Source organism: Gavia stellata, unplaced genomic scaffold (genome assembly GCF_030936135.1).
Source record: "Gavia stellata isolate bGavSte3 unplaced genomic scaffold, bGavSte3.hap2 HAP2_SCAFFOLD_71, whole genome shotgun sequence".
In the NCBI taxonomy this organism is placed as follows: Eukaryota; Metazoa; Chordata; class Aves; order Gaviiformes; family Gaviidae; genus Gavia; species Gavia stellata.
In genome coordinates, this window is record NW_026776518.1 from 214,923 (window position 1) to 230,166 (window position 15,244).

Here is a 15,244-nt window from a genome sequence, read left to right on the forward strand (position 1 = left end):
AAGGATTCTATGTATTTAGCAGCAATCTAAGGTTCGTTCACAGTTTAAGGCGGATCACAAGATTTTAGCAGCACTTCATCACTGATGAGTCTAACGTTTGCAAAGTGAGTTAATAGAATTTACTACAATCACAACAGTGACTTGATTACAGATTTGAAATGGTAATATTTATACTGTGCTTGTTATCGGGTATTCAAATTGATTCACACACTCACGCACACAGTCACAAATAGAGAGTGAGAGATGTACAAAGGTACCTGTTAAAAATTCCCCTCGAGTTCTATGAAATATTCACTTGTCAGCATTTCTCAACGGGCGAGGGTTGAGCCTCCAGGAGGAGAGGGTTTCAGCCCATGTCCCATCGCCAGCTTTCAGCGGCAGTCCTCTGAATTTCGCAAACTGGAGAGTCTGCGAACTCCGAGAGGCGTCCCACTTGGAGGGAGATGCTGCTTGCTGCCCGCTGTGGTCCAGGAGAGCTCAAAGGGCCTCACTTGGGACCGCTGTTTAAAGGTTTGCAAGATGATTGGCTTTAGTCACTAGCAAAATGATGGAATTTGGGTAACCGTGGTGTCATTCCACTTGGGCTACGATCCTGATAAGGAATGTCCAGGGCTGTCGGGGAGTGACTGATTATTCCATTGTTCCCGCTCCCGCTACCAGCCTCGGTCAGGTAACAGCAGTGCTTGGTACGGTCAGAGCGGCCCATGACGGGGTTGGGGGGAGCCATGCACTACCACAGGTATACTTAAGTATTAAATGGAACTGGGAACAAAGTCATTTCATTATCGCCTCTTTCTGCTTTGAGAAGATCAGACGTGATGTTTTGAATTAACAAACATGGGAGTAACACTTACATTCGTCACAAAAACTGTTTCCGCAGCAGGGAATAACAGCGGCATCAGTCATGATATCTTTACAAATGACACATGACAGCTCCTCTGGAAGAGGATCATCTGAGAGGGCGGAGGAGGAGAAAGAGGAGGAGGAGGAGGGCTCCTCTGGTAGAAAGGGAGGCTTTTCCTTCTTTCCTCTAGCATAAGCTTCCCTGGAGGGGGGGTGAGGAAGGAAAAAGAAAACAGTTAGAGGTGGGTAAAGGAAAACTTTTCCGAGCTTTGGATTTAATCCAAGGAAGATAACAAATGGAATTCTCCTCACTCTACATTTGCCTTCTAAAACGTAGGCATTTAGTTTAAACTACTTTCCTCGAGCCACCATACTAGAAGAGGGAGGGGGGGACAATTTTCCTTCTGCAGAACTCTGCCATTCAATGGATCAACTAAGACATTAGCTCAGACTAGACAAGTCCTTTTTGACAGCTAGAAAGCAGGTGAAATGAATCTCACCTCTCTTTGCCAGAGGGTAAATGTAAATTGCAGGCTCAGGAGAAAGTTAGTCTCCGAGTAATTACGTTTTATAAAGGGAAGAAGTCTGTGTTACAGCTTCTACAAAAGGAGATCCATGACAGAAAACCAGAAATGCTACCAAGTGTGTTTTCAAACAGCCCCTCTTGTCAGCACACAGTAGTACGCTGGCCAACTTGGTTGCGCTGCCACTCAAACATTTACGCATGGTTTCTCTCGCTCACTTTTTGGTCAGTCCAATTAATGCCATACTTACGCATTAATCGTTGGGATTGCATATTTTCCCCTGCTTGTCAGCATAGCACCCTTTATACTGGGATCTTCCACCTCCATCATGAAACTCCTTGGAATTCCGGTGCTCATTTTAATTCTGGGAACAGACTCAAATTTTTTGTCCTGTTCAGAAAAGAAATGCAGACATATCTCATCTTAAGACCCACACGTAAAATGGCATTTCAATGATTATTTGAAGCAGCAAAAGCCTGTAATCCTCTCCTGTTGCCTAGCGTAAGGGTTGCTTGACTAAAAGACTGATTTTCCTAAATGAATATAGCCAAGACGTTCCAAAGGCTTGAGCAGCATTTTGAACTCAATCGACATTCTTTGGCTCATCTTCAGGTTCCTTAAGGGTGAAATATCCCTCAGCTCACCATCCATTCAGAGAAGAGACACAAACCCGCTGCTCCTCCACAGCGCAATTCAGAGTGAGAGCTTAATTTGGTGCTCTGAATCAGTCACTGGAGAAACTTACATTCACCACCTAGACAGGAAGGTTGAATTCATAGCTCAAGCACATACATTCCGTGACTAACCTTAAATGGCATGAATACTCACCCAGAGACTTGTGTAATTAACACATGCAAATATTCAATAGATGGGGTCAACAGAAACTGCCTATTCTTATATGAAATACTACAAACTGTGAACTGCCATTAAAGAGAGTCAAAAGCATAAAAATTTCCCCTAATATTGCAATATATAAAAATATGCATGAAAGTTCACAGAGAAAGCTCTATGCACACCTTTAATGTCTATGACCTCGAAAAAAGAAAATTTCACATTTGTGATTCCTGGTTTCCCTTGAATTTTGAAGGGCTTTGCAAAATTGCCACATAACCTCTATATTTCACCCCAAGAGAAACAATTCTTCCTAGGAGCGTTCATGGACTTGTTACCTAACTGCCAAGATAAAAAAATGAAAAACTAAGTCACACCACAAGGCCCCCACAATCTTACCCCAGTTGTTGGGCAGTTCTTCCTATAGTGGCCTGGTTTTCCGCAACGAAAGCAAGTATATGATGGTGGAGGTGGAGCCAAGGGTTTCTTCATGTAACTAAAAGGTTTTGGGGAAAAAAAGAACAAGGTCTGCGTGTGTCTCTCGTGTTGAAACAAACATCTCTACAATTTTTCCATCAGCTTCAAAGGACAGATTTGACATTATCAACACTTACTTGATTGGATCATACGCACAGCAAGACTGCATCATCATAGCTTTTATTTTCTCTTCTTCAGAAGCATTGGCTTCAGCCAGATCGGCGGTCTGTCCAAGAGGTAATTATTGGACACACACGTTAGAAACACATTTAAGCCCACCCAGCCAAAGACACCACCACTCACCCAGTCCTGTAAAGAGCAGCACAACGCTAGCTGAGGTTGCATGAAAACAGCTGCTTATATAAAATATAGTTGCCCTGAAGACATTCTGGGGAGTCCTGATGCCATTCCGTGCTGTTTATGTGCCTCTTAACCTACTTGAAAAGAGCACTCTTGGGCACTCAAAAGCTTAGGCTCTGTTTGGACCTTATGTAAAGACCTCTGTAAGCAATCCCATTTTCTGCCAAGTGGACTGAGGCGATGTGTAGAAAAAATGAGACTATCCCCGATGTTTAAACTGATTTTTAAGCTCCAGACTATTTGCAGGGGAAGATGTCCACTGGACATTTAATTGAGAAAGATGTATGCAAGTATCATTATTTACATTTTGCAGCAGTAAAGGACACACAAGAGTCGGGGAGTTGTTTCTGCTTGCTGAAAGTCAGCTTCAGACACAGACGCCTTAAAAGGAATCCAGCTTTTTATAATCCCTCAGCAGGACAAAAGATGCTTTCCAGTAGAAATTTGACCATCATGTGCAGCAGGCAGTCACAACTGCATGCCCCCCCCGCCTCCTAACTTCTTCATGGAAAGTGATTTAACTACAGTAAGCAAAACCTGCACTTTTTTCCAGATGACTGTGGCCTTTTAACATACAAATTGTAATCTAAACCTTATGCAGAACTAGAACTTCAACTTAATGAAGCCAGCTGATGGTTCTTCAGTAGTATTTGTTCAAACCTTTTTATTACACACTGGTCCAGGCACAAGCAGGGTCTAAGGGAGTGACTGTAAATGATGTGGACCTTCAAGCACCTAGCATTCAGATCAACCTCTCATGTTTTTGTTTTTCTAGGCATGCAACCAGCTAGTTTCCACGTTTTACTAAATGGGAGTTTCACAGACACAGTTTTTTCTCAATAGTAACATAATCCAGGTCGACATCTATGAAATCATCTCCATTAACATATAGAGAAAACTTTACAGATACTTGACTAATTTCTCTGAACCCAAATGGCTTACAAAACACATCCAAACCCCACAAAACATTCCTAGGAATAGACCAAATCTCCAATATGGCATTTAATACACAGTAAGAATAAAACAGAAAACTTCTTACAACGCATTGCCTCCACGCTAAGCCAGACTGCACTAAAGAGGTTAGAGGAAGTCATAGTTTTGAGCTGCTTTAGGTTATGTTCCTGCATTTTTCTGAAATACTTGAATTTTCTCAAAAGCTGAAATGTGTACTCCACTTGGACAGTTTTTCACATTTCAGAGTAAAACTTCACATGAGTTTACAGAACCAAGGACACGTTTAGGGACAGCACTAATGGAGACCGCTTTCTTTTGGAGGTTACCTTCCAAACTAATTTTTTTGGATTTTTTTTGCCAAATGTACACAATTTAATTTCTGCACTGAGAGTGGGAAGAAGTTACCAGAGGGAAGAGATTTCTCTTTCTTGGAAATGAACCCCTGCCTCACTTTTCAGATGAAAGAACTAGCTCCTCTGCATTAGGCCCTGCCTTCTCTCATCTTTGTAACTCTAAAGACTAGGCATTTCATTGGCTAGCACTGTGCCTTTTCACAAAGCACGATCGCTAGTGCTTTCCCAGACAAAGTTACCCATTGTTGAGCAAAAAATACAAGCAGTTCCGTAGCAAAACATGGCATTACAGCAGTTTCAGAAGCTCACATCTGCTAATATGCCACACATGCACCTGGGTATGTTCCTCTAAACAATTAGGTACATTTATGCAATTTACACAGTCTGCGATCAAGCAAATTAGATTGTGTTGTCCACACTCTATATACTACAATTTAAGAAATTGTGCAGCATTCAAAGAATGGATCTACAGTCTGTAAGGACTAGAAATCCAAAAACAGCCATGCAATTGTCCACGTTCCGGAAACGCTTCTCTTTTGGCTCTTGCAAACCCCCCTGAAATGTCCATACCTTACAGCCAATTAAATTCTTCTGTGAAAATCCTGTTAGTTTCCAACACAAAATTAGTGAAACATATGAAAAACAGTAAACAGCTTCTGAAGTGCTGCTTCTTTGTGTCTTGAAGATGAGTAATACTGCAACGTTACATTGAGCCTGGAAAGGTACTCCCCTTCTATCTTCCCAAACTGGCAACTACTCTTTACGGGATAGTAGCAGAACATACAGACATTTTACAGTTAAAATAAATACTTTAAATTATTGAAAATTAAATTCAAACTTTGCTCACATTACAAAGGTTATCCAGCCCTAGATCACAGTATAAGGTCTAAAAGTACGAAGCAAATGTTGTTTGAAGAGAATATGTATGTACCTTAATAAGCTGGGCCAGCGAAAGAGGTGCAGAAGGGTCATCAATCTGTTCACAAAAAAATAAACACATATTCAAGTTCTACAGTCAAAACAGAGCAATAGTTAACCTCTACTGTAGCCTGAAAGTCTGCACTATATCCTCTGAGTGTCCCTGAAAGAGGCATTTCCAACCTAGTGTGATTTGCACTTGTTCAAAACAAAGTCCAAACCCATGACAGCTTAAGAGTGCCTATGTGGTTAGTGAGAAGAAACTGAAACAACCAAACCCGCCTGAGATCAACTTATTGCTCCGCGGTATCTCAGAGAGGGACCCTTGTCAAATGCTCACAAGTCCTTAAAAGTCGAAGGGGTAAGGAATCTGTCAATTTTCTGCTTAAAAGGATTGAAAAACATATTTAAGTTTATTTGAGAAGGAAAATGTGCCTTTGGAGAGGAGCACTCCGATCTGGGAAAAGAGACCATTGCAAGTCTTACCAGAAGATCCACCTTTCCTTCTTTTCAGAACATTTTGCACCCAGTTCTGTTAAAAAGGAAGCCTGATCAAGTACTTTGAAGCTTCATGCACCGTATGCCACTCTTTTTTACGTGTGGGAAAGACAGGCCTATGTTTTCTCCTGGCAGGCACAGCCACTATCATTCTGTGGTTTTTCAGAACCCAACGAGTAATTAGGAAACCTCTCGATTGGAGTCTTGCATTAAACAGTCTGGTATTGACCAGTAACTGAAGCATAACAGTTAATAAACTAATAGTGAGTTCTTGTATTTTTTCAGGAAGCAGTTATGCTCTGGCCTGCAGGCAACAGTCTCGTTTCTTCGAGGAGGTGATAGCACTCCTTTCTACTGAACAGTTACCAAAAGCAGCAAATAGATAATTAATGTGCTATTTAGAACGTTTGCGCAACAACCATCTTCCAGTGATCCAACATTCGTGGGTCTTTTGTTTTTTCCTTTAAATTTCCATGGAATTATATCCTGCCAGTCCCTCCAGTCAGTCACGTTGAAACAACATCTCCATGAAACTTGTATACAACCCCAAGATAATACTGCAGAAGAATTGGGAAAAAAAACCCCAACCAACAAACAAACGTAAAACCCCAGACTCGACAGTCAATGTATTAACTCCCATTTCAAAGAGAAGACTAAACAGCAACGAACACAAAGCAAGTGGGAAAGGGGAGGCAAAATGGGAGGAAAAGGCTAATCTCACTGCTGGAGTGCCACATTTAAATTACAGTGGTTTTCTAAAACCTGATAGCTTGGCTAAACTAAAAATTCAGCCAGGAAGGATCCCAGCTGTGCTTGACGGTGCTAAATCAATGGGCACAACTCTCTGCATTTCTGCAGCCTCTAAGGACAAACACCAACTAGAGCTCCTTGCAGTTACTGAACTCGTAATCCTAAACCAAAAGGGATCCCCTTTCTTGCTTTGGCTGTAGTTAACAGTAGGACAGCAGCACAAATGTGGAAGTCTAGGTTGCCAGCTAACATAAGAGCAAGACAATTAAGAGTCAAAGTATAAGCTATTGTGCATCCTTTTTAAAAAAATGTTAACTCATTTTCACTTTGCTGCTTTACTGTTCAACAACAATTGCCAAGCTTTCCAGTGATTTATTCCCACAACACTAAGATCCAGGTTCTGCTTTGAAATACATACAGAAATACGTGTATTAACAAACCCAACCAAACAATAGAAACCCCCCACCCTTTAGACCAAGACCTGAGCTAGCTTTAAGAATAGAGCTCAGTGTGTCTCCAGCGCTAGAAGCACCTGAGGCTGCTGTGCTTTGACAGGGAGAGAGAGAGAGGGCTTGTAAGGAGAGATGCAAGGCTTCCACCCACCCTGTGGCTACCCACAACCCAAACCAGGAACAGTCAGAGTAAAGAAGAAGGGAATGATTTTGCCTCGAATTTCATTTGCTTTAATTAGTTCTAACTAGTCTTCCCTCCCACCTCAGGGTTTTTACTTTTCTTTTTTTGTTTTTTGAGACATCTATGTTAGCTTATGGTAAGATGCTACTTAGAAATGTAATGCAGACATGCCAGGGAACACACGAGGCTAAAAGAATGTTTTTTTTTCTGAACACGTGAGTTGTGTTTATACACATGCAAGGATACAAAGAGAAAAATAACTGTTTTCAGGAAAGAAAAACCCGTCAGAATTAGATCAACTACTATAAACGTGGTTTATATAAATGCATTACATTGACTACTAGGGTCACTGGGCCAGTTAAACTAACTCAAACTCACAAGGAGAGGCATTAAAAACACCACATGGAAATTTTTACAGTATATGGAATATTTTGAAATGCAGAGTTACACATCGTATTCGAGCCAAGTGGCAAATCAAGATCTAGACCACTACCAGTCAAGTATTTCCTTCTATTACTTATTTATATTTAGCAGCAGAATGACAGTGTTTTCAAACCTGAAGAAAAATGCTGCCCCTTTTCCAAATGTACATTCAGAATGGTGCTATACTAAAGAAGGGCTTAACCTTTGGGAAATTAAAGCAGCATCCAACCCTGAAGTCACCCAGATCCAAAAATGGACTGCAGGCAGAAGTTAAGAGAAATGACAGGGATTACACCCACTAATGCACCAGGCTCTAACCTTGTGCCAAAATTTGTACACTGGGTTTTAGATGCTTTCGTTTGCAGGCAAACTATCAAGCTAAACTGATTAGTCAGATGAAGTGATCAAATGCAGAACTTGACAATATCACTTTGTGTAGCAATGCTATTTAAATTCACCGCCATCTATTAAAGGCATTTACGTACTCAGAGGGGCCCAAACAATATAATTTCAATTATACAGTTTTTGGAACAAATACCCAAGTATTTACAGACCTGAAAAGGAATCATTTAGCTGCACAGAACTGTCCTCACAATGTACGGGATATGTTGGTTTTGGTATTTGTTTGAAGCCCCAAGTCAAAATTAAGAAAGAGTACCAAGTTTAACAAGAATGGTTTCTCAGCTGTTTTTGATAACACTTTCAAGAACCATTAGGCAAAAAAGGTATTTAAAAACAACAGCTAAGTGATAGACTGTGAAAATGGCAAAAAATACACTCCAAACAATTTGTATTTCGAGAAAGACAAAGCACCCAACACCCGATACAAACATCCAGAGTACTAGCAGTAGACAGACAGCTGCAGAACATGGCGCCATGTTCTAACACGTTCTAAAAACCATCATACATTATCTGTACAACACACAGTCACACAGGAAATATTCTGGCATAGTCAGTATGAAATACAATGCATTACTAGGCACAAATACCAAGATTCCCATGAGAACTGTGCAAATGATGGCATGACTCAGTTTTTACTATGTTGAATCAAGGACATGCTATTTACAACATATTTACTGGAAAATATATTAAGCTAATGTTTGGAAAATTAATACAAGGCTACATTGTTTAGAGTGAAGTGCAGTGTGTAGGAAAAAGCCTGAGATTGTGTTTTTACATACTGCTTTTGGTGTTCCGCTCACTGGCGCAGTTCGACTTCTAGAAGAAGAAATAAAGGTGATCAGAACTTCAAATAAAGCACTTGTACCCAACATCGAGCAGTGAAAGCACGTTGTAAAACCACAACATCAGAAACATTATCTTCTCATAGTCTAGTGAATATGGAAATTTATTCATATACATAAACTCTTCTCTCTTTTGATAACACTCAGTGCCACTAATAAAACCACCCAAAATCCCATTTCTACTTTGTCACAAATTCCTCTAAGACTTACAGATCTAGAACACAACAGTGCAAGAGGAAGTCCTCGGATATTTTGTCTCTGCTGCATTAAGTATCTAACATATGAAGTCTGTAGTACAGCTTTGTGTTCTTAAATAATCGAGCATCAACATCTGAAGGTAACTTTAGCCAAGCTGTATGCCCCTAGTCTTACAAATAAGCACCAGAGAGAGCACTTCAGTTTCTAAGAAAGAACAGGGATAGTCGAGACCCTTTGAAGTGCAAGTTTACTTAAGGGTAAAAAATCAGTCCTCTGACAAAGAAATAACAACAATGTCAGCAGCATAGTCTTTAGAACAGTGTTTCTTTGTGGAAGCCCAAGCACTGTGTTCAGACATTGACCATACTTAGCCATGAAAAGGCCAAAATACTACATGTGTTACATATGCTATGTTAACTAAGAATAGTAGTAGAAATGTCACCTGAAAGCAGCTCCTAGGATTTTGTGCGATTTAGGAGCCCTGTGGGGGAAAAAAAAAAAAAAAAGGTCTTAATTGCCAGAATTTGCTTTAAGATAATCTTGAACATGCTACAATATCTTAGGAAATACTTATTGTGTTTGAAAACCTGCTGAGATTCCACATACTCATTGATCTGTATCTGCAGGCTGCTCATCATGAATCAGACATTCAACCACTGATGTAGTTAACAAACAATTCAGACATCATCCAAAGTGTCCCATGAGCAGAGGCAATTCCGAGGCTGCTGTGGAACTGAGGCACAAATAGAAAGGCTCATGCTTCCTGCCACTACTACAACAGCACCAGGCTCGCAGCTACAGCCACGTACCTCCTGAAGACGAGGAAGCATGAGGAAATACTTTAGATGGCCACACATGGGTTTCTTCATCCACTGAACCTGAAGAACATACTACAAGGGGAGTAATGCACTTTGAAGGCCTCTCCACCATTTCAGCACACATTCATCATTCCCAAACACTAACCACTCTACCAGCTGTTTCTGCAATGCTTCCAGCTGAAGGAATGGAAAGCTGATCTGCCTGGTTAATTTTCAATGTTAGAACAGTGGTGCCAATCTTCCCTTATCCCCACATCCAGCTATTTATTTGACCTTTGATGCTAGCAGCACCTATCCTCTCATTTTAGGGCAGCATTACAATAGCAAGAGAGGGCACCATCCAACCAGAAACAGAGGATGCACTGACGAGGCAGCACTAAGCATACGTATTTCAATTAATCCCCCAGACAAGGCCATGTTTATAAGCACCACGCTGTGGCGTCCGGAATTACTAGCGAGTGCCTGAAAGCAGTGCAACAACCATGGCACTAATATGCCCAGAGTTTACGTGCAGAGCCACATAACTTCAGGGGTTTTTGCTTGCGAATGCTTCGTGGACACCAGGATGCTGCTGTACTGTTTCTTCCAGACACACTGTAACTCATCAGTCTACTTTATTTCTTGAGAACCCACGTTACAAAGACGTGGCAAAACCACAAGCTAGTAACAGCTACTCATTGTGGTGGAGACGCATATCTTTAAGGCGGCTGCAAAACATGACCATTCAAACAATGCTAATGTAGCTGATACAGAACTGGACTGTATGAATACAGAAATGACAGCCATAATCCTGCAGTCACGATTGCATTTGCATAGCTGTAATTGTAATCAATAGACCCCATTCTCTGTCCTCCGTAAATCTTAGGAACACAGAATTAAACCCTGGAGCAGAGATATCTGCTTAGGGGAAAAGCAGGCTTAGACAGACAGCTAGTAACATTTGGGAAGGTCCTAAACTGCTTACGCAGTTTCAGGTTTGGAAAGGATTCACTGTTCCTTCATTGTACTCGCACAAAAGGCAGTACACTTTAGGATATTGTTCTTTTTCTCTGCCTGAAACGGGCATTGTCTTTAGGAAACTAAGAGGAATCACTTATGAATGCCACTTCTTGTTTGCGTGGTTCATCAGCAGGCAACCTTGGTCTTTCCTCTCTAGTTAGCATGCAAAACCCCCAGATTGGGGGCAAAAGAAAACCTGCCATATCCTACCCCCTGCTCCTCCAAATGCCAGAAATAGTCAAACACTCAGAATCAGACTCTTCTGAGATGGCAACAAATTCGAAGTTTACACTACAATGCATATCTCCCTCTACTATAAAAGCAATAAAAGCAAACACACAGAATGAGGAATCTCTCCACCGAGAGGAAATGGGGTCTACAACTTGGCCCTCAGAACAACCACCCCAAGAAGAAACACAAAAGAATCATTGCACAGATTACCAATGTGGGAGTTCAAACCCCATGTCCCAGCAGGCCCAAAAATGTAAGTCTACTTTGGGACAGATGCATTAAAATCTACCCCACGACAACAAAACTTGACAGCAGCTTTAACAAGAAAGAGCCCATCTGAATGTGCTTTATGGATACTTACAGAACACAGGTTTTGCTGGTAGCTTTAACTCCTCCCGCAGGGATTCTTCTAACAATTACTGAGGAGTTCTTAGGAATCAGGGCCCGATCATCGGTGTATTCTGAAAACAACATAAAACCAGAAAAAAACAGGAGTCAGTTCCTAAGAATGTGTATTAATCTGCAATTATATAGCACTTCAGAGAATCCCTTTAGGGATACAGAAGCAAAACTTTATACGTAACATCACGCTGTTACCGTCTCAACACACTAACGGTACATTTCAAGAAATCTTCAGGTTTGATAATCAAACACAAGCAGCAAAATCTTTTCCAGTTTTTTACAATAGTTTGAACGCCAACAGCAAAATAGTCTCAAAGGTCACTAAAGGAGAGCCTGCTAATGCACGAGGTTCTTTCCTGACCTAGCTTAAGTTGCTTTTGCTTCCATTAGGCTACAATACCAATAGATCTTTGGAGAAAACCAAAGCACAGCAAAGTCTCCCCTGCATAAACCAGACTCTAAAGTCTGACTAGCTTGCCCCGCAACAAAACAGGCACTTAGCTAAAGCATGAAAACTCTGCGCCAGCGCTTTTGTGGCTGTTGACTAAAACCGATACACCTACACTGCTAGTGCTCCAGACTGACAGAACAGAGAAGAGAGCCTGCCATCGCTGCCTATTTCTTGGAGCTTAATCCATCAACAACCACACTTCTCAGCTGCTCAGTGCTTTCCATTGAAATGGAAACGAAACTGGCAGGGCTAGAGGATTCTTTCTGGTCCAGATCACAAACCACTGGATGAAGACCAGTTCAGAGCCCCATTTTTGGGTTTCTAGCATTTTTTTTGTATTTTCCCTGATAAGCAGAATAGCACATTCTCCAAGTGCTTGGAGTCAGAATGTTACAGGGCAGGAAAGAGTACTCAAGAGACCTGAGTTCTGGAGTCTGCAGTCCTTCCACTATATTGTGAGAACATCTAGTATAAAAAACAGGTCAAGAAATTCAGATCAAATTCAAAGGAGGCAAGTTTAAATGCCTCATTCCTGAGTACAGGCTTTTTGAAGGGAATTCTGCCTTTCTAGAATGTGTCTCTAGAGTAAGCGTGGAAGAGGACACACCCCCCCACACCTTTTAAAATGGGTCCTAACCATCCATTTTGCTTTCCCAGCATCTTAAAAAGAGTCCATCAGAAATTTTTTTTCCACTGATACTTAAAATCCTGTTTACTTTTAGCTTGTATTAGCATTGCTTCTATGACTAGATTTCCATTATGAAAAGTAACAGTTACTGAACTGTAAAAGCTTAGAGGAGTACTCAGAAAAATCTGAACAAGTAGGCCATCTTCACTCAAGGTCCACTTGGTTCTTTCCAAGATCACATCAGCGTTTAGTCAGTCACAGACTATGTTATAAAAACCCAATACTTCATGACCACATGTAAGAATTCCAAACATCCCATTTAGGCAGAATATCCGGGCCTAGTTTGTTCCTTTATCTTCCGAAGGTGAGTTTAAGCATCTACATCTGATTAATAACAACTGAAATTCATGGTTACCCATCTAAACCAAAAATTTGACATAGACATAGATGACACTGAAATGTATTCTCCAGCTTTAGCTCTGAAAACCCCTGGGGGATTTTTGCGTTTTCACAAGGAAAACACCCTTACCCCTTGCTTCAGTAAGCACCTGTGTCTCTAATATAGCAAGCGTAAGATTTTATGCTCATTTTACAAAGGTCAAAGTGCAACACAACCTGCCTAGAGGAGGATCTTGTCGCTGTTAAACAAGAGTGATGCTCTTTAAAGCAGGAAAGATACTCCTGCTTGAACTTCACCTTCAGGCAACGCCACATTTAGCAGAACCTAGTGAAGCAGATACTTTGTCTTCACTGTCTTCGGATTACATATGAAAACAAAGCAACACACTTTGTAAAATGGCTGTTATGGATATTAGAGTAACGCTTTGTGGGGGAACATATTTACGAGCATAAATTTTTCTTCTGAAATGTTGCGTTCTGTTCCTCACCTGCTATAACAGAACCCACATGCTTGGCCTATTTCAAAACATTTTTTCTTCTAGTGATAATAATTGGGCTCCTTCAAAGTTTATTACCATCCAGCATTCTGGTTTTAAGGCTCTGTTTGACACAGACCCAACTACTACAGGACTGACGTCAGCCAGTCGGCCATTCAGCCTGCTAGCATTTGTGAAGCTGGAGGTACGTTAGCAACTGATGAAAAAATTCAGAGACCCTTCTGCAGCAAAGCCCTTAAAGCAAATTAAACAGTGTTCAAAAGGTCTTGACCATTTTCTTCAATACTACTAGAAAACTTCAAGCCTTGTGAAATGTCTCTCTACCTACGCATGTCATGCAATGCAATGGCATCCCTAAGACCCCTAACATCGTGCCCTTAAGTCTCTTCGCAGACATTCTCCTGAAATAGTTTCAATACCTGTAGATACACAGCGAGCTTTAAGTCCAATCACTTGAAAGGCCAGGGCTGAAGTTACAGTTACCGCAGCGTACATATTTTTCTGTTTAAGTTTTAAGACATCAAAGAGGAAGAGGAAAAAAACCACTAGTCCACATTTCAAAGAAAGGCTGTTGTAAGAGTGTCAGAGAACCACAGGAAAAAAACAAAAAAAGAACTTTAAGGACTGAAAACACTTTATAAGTCTTTTTATTTCTGAAAAGTCACAACCCAGAGTCTTTAATCACATTTAAACTTACCAAGATGGCAGATTACCAAACTAAAATGTCATGCCAAAACCATTATCACCTCTGAGAAAGAAGCACCATTTATTAGATTTAAAAGAATTTATGACTGCTCTAAGAACATTTCTTACATATATTCACCGTAAATGTTCTGCCATAAAACCTCAGTATTGCCCTGATGTGGTTAGCATGTAGTACCAGGAAAAAAATCACAGTTAGAAATGGATGATACAATGATGTTCAATAGCATCACTTTCAGCTTACTCTGTTTTTATAAGATATCCTCCCACATTTCCTTATCATTTTACCTAGAGGAATTCCAGGAAACCAAAACTTTGGTAAGCACTACATGTCGCACGTCAACCACGTCTCCTTCTACGCCTAGCTCCGTGTCTAAAACACAGATCTGAAGGTAGCTGTCGGAAGAGCAACTACAAAAGAACAGCTCTGTGAGGCCCCCAACACAAGTCACAGCTACCGATCGTGGCCGAATCGCATTACCGCTTCCCATCCCGCTTCAGCCCCGGCGCCGCTTGCCCTCCTGGTCCCCCGCACGCCGGCGGGATGGGCCCCAGGCTGACTCCCCCCCCGGCTGCCCCCACGCACCTTCTTTGCTCTGGGCGTTGGTGATCTGCAGGTCGCAGTTGGCCGCCTTCAGCTTCTCGCGGCCCATGATCTGGCGCTTGAGGTCGCACAGGGAGATGTGGAGGCCGTTGAAGGTGACCGTGGCATAGTTCAGCTGGGAGGAGAACTTATAATGGACGCACGACATGGTCGGGGCCAGGCGGTGCCTGCTTTGCGATGGTGTCTACCACGGCAGACCGTGTCACCACCTCTGTGCTGGCGGCTTGAGGAAGGGCCCACTGAGGGGGTCGGGGAAAGCAGCACCCCCTGAGGTCGAGCTCCTCCTCGCAGCCCAGGCGGGCGTCAGGCAACGGGGAGAGGCCTCTGCAGCCCCGGCTCAGACCCACTCCCTCTCTCGCACACAGCACTTCCAGGCCCAACCGCTCACTGTGGCGACTCAGGCGCCCCTGCCTCAACATTCCGCAGAGGGGTTTCCGCTGCCTCAACATTCCGCAGAGGGGTTTCCCCTGCCTCAACATTCCGCAGAGGGGTTTCCCTTGCCTCAAC

General features: G+C 42.0%; 1 protein-coding gene across 1 annotated transcript; it reads right to left on the reverse strand.

Annotated features, from left to right (window-relative positions):
* Window positions 1-5,228: 5,228 nt before the first annotated feature.
* Window positions 5,229-14,885, reverse strand: LOC132321074 (E3 ubiquitin-protein ligase RBBP6-like). The gene is made up of 4 exons (XM_059834666.1): window positions 14,720-14,885; window positions 11,416-11,515; window positions 8,746-8,782; window positions 5,229-5,318 (listed from the first exon to the last, which is right to left on the reverse strand). The coding sequence occupies exons 1-4, from the start codon at window positions 14,883-14,885 to the stop codon at window positions 5,229-5,231; spliced, it is 393 nt and encodes a 130-aa protein (XP_059690649.1).
* Between the last annotated feature and the right edge of the window lie 359 nt (window positions 14,886-15,244).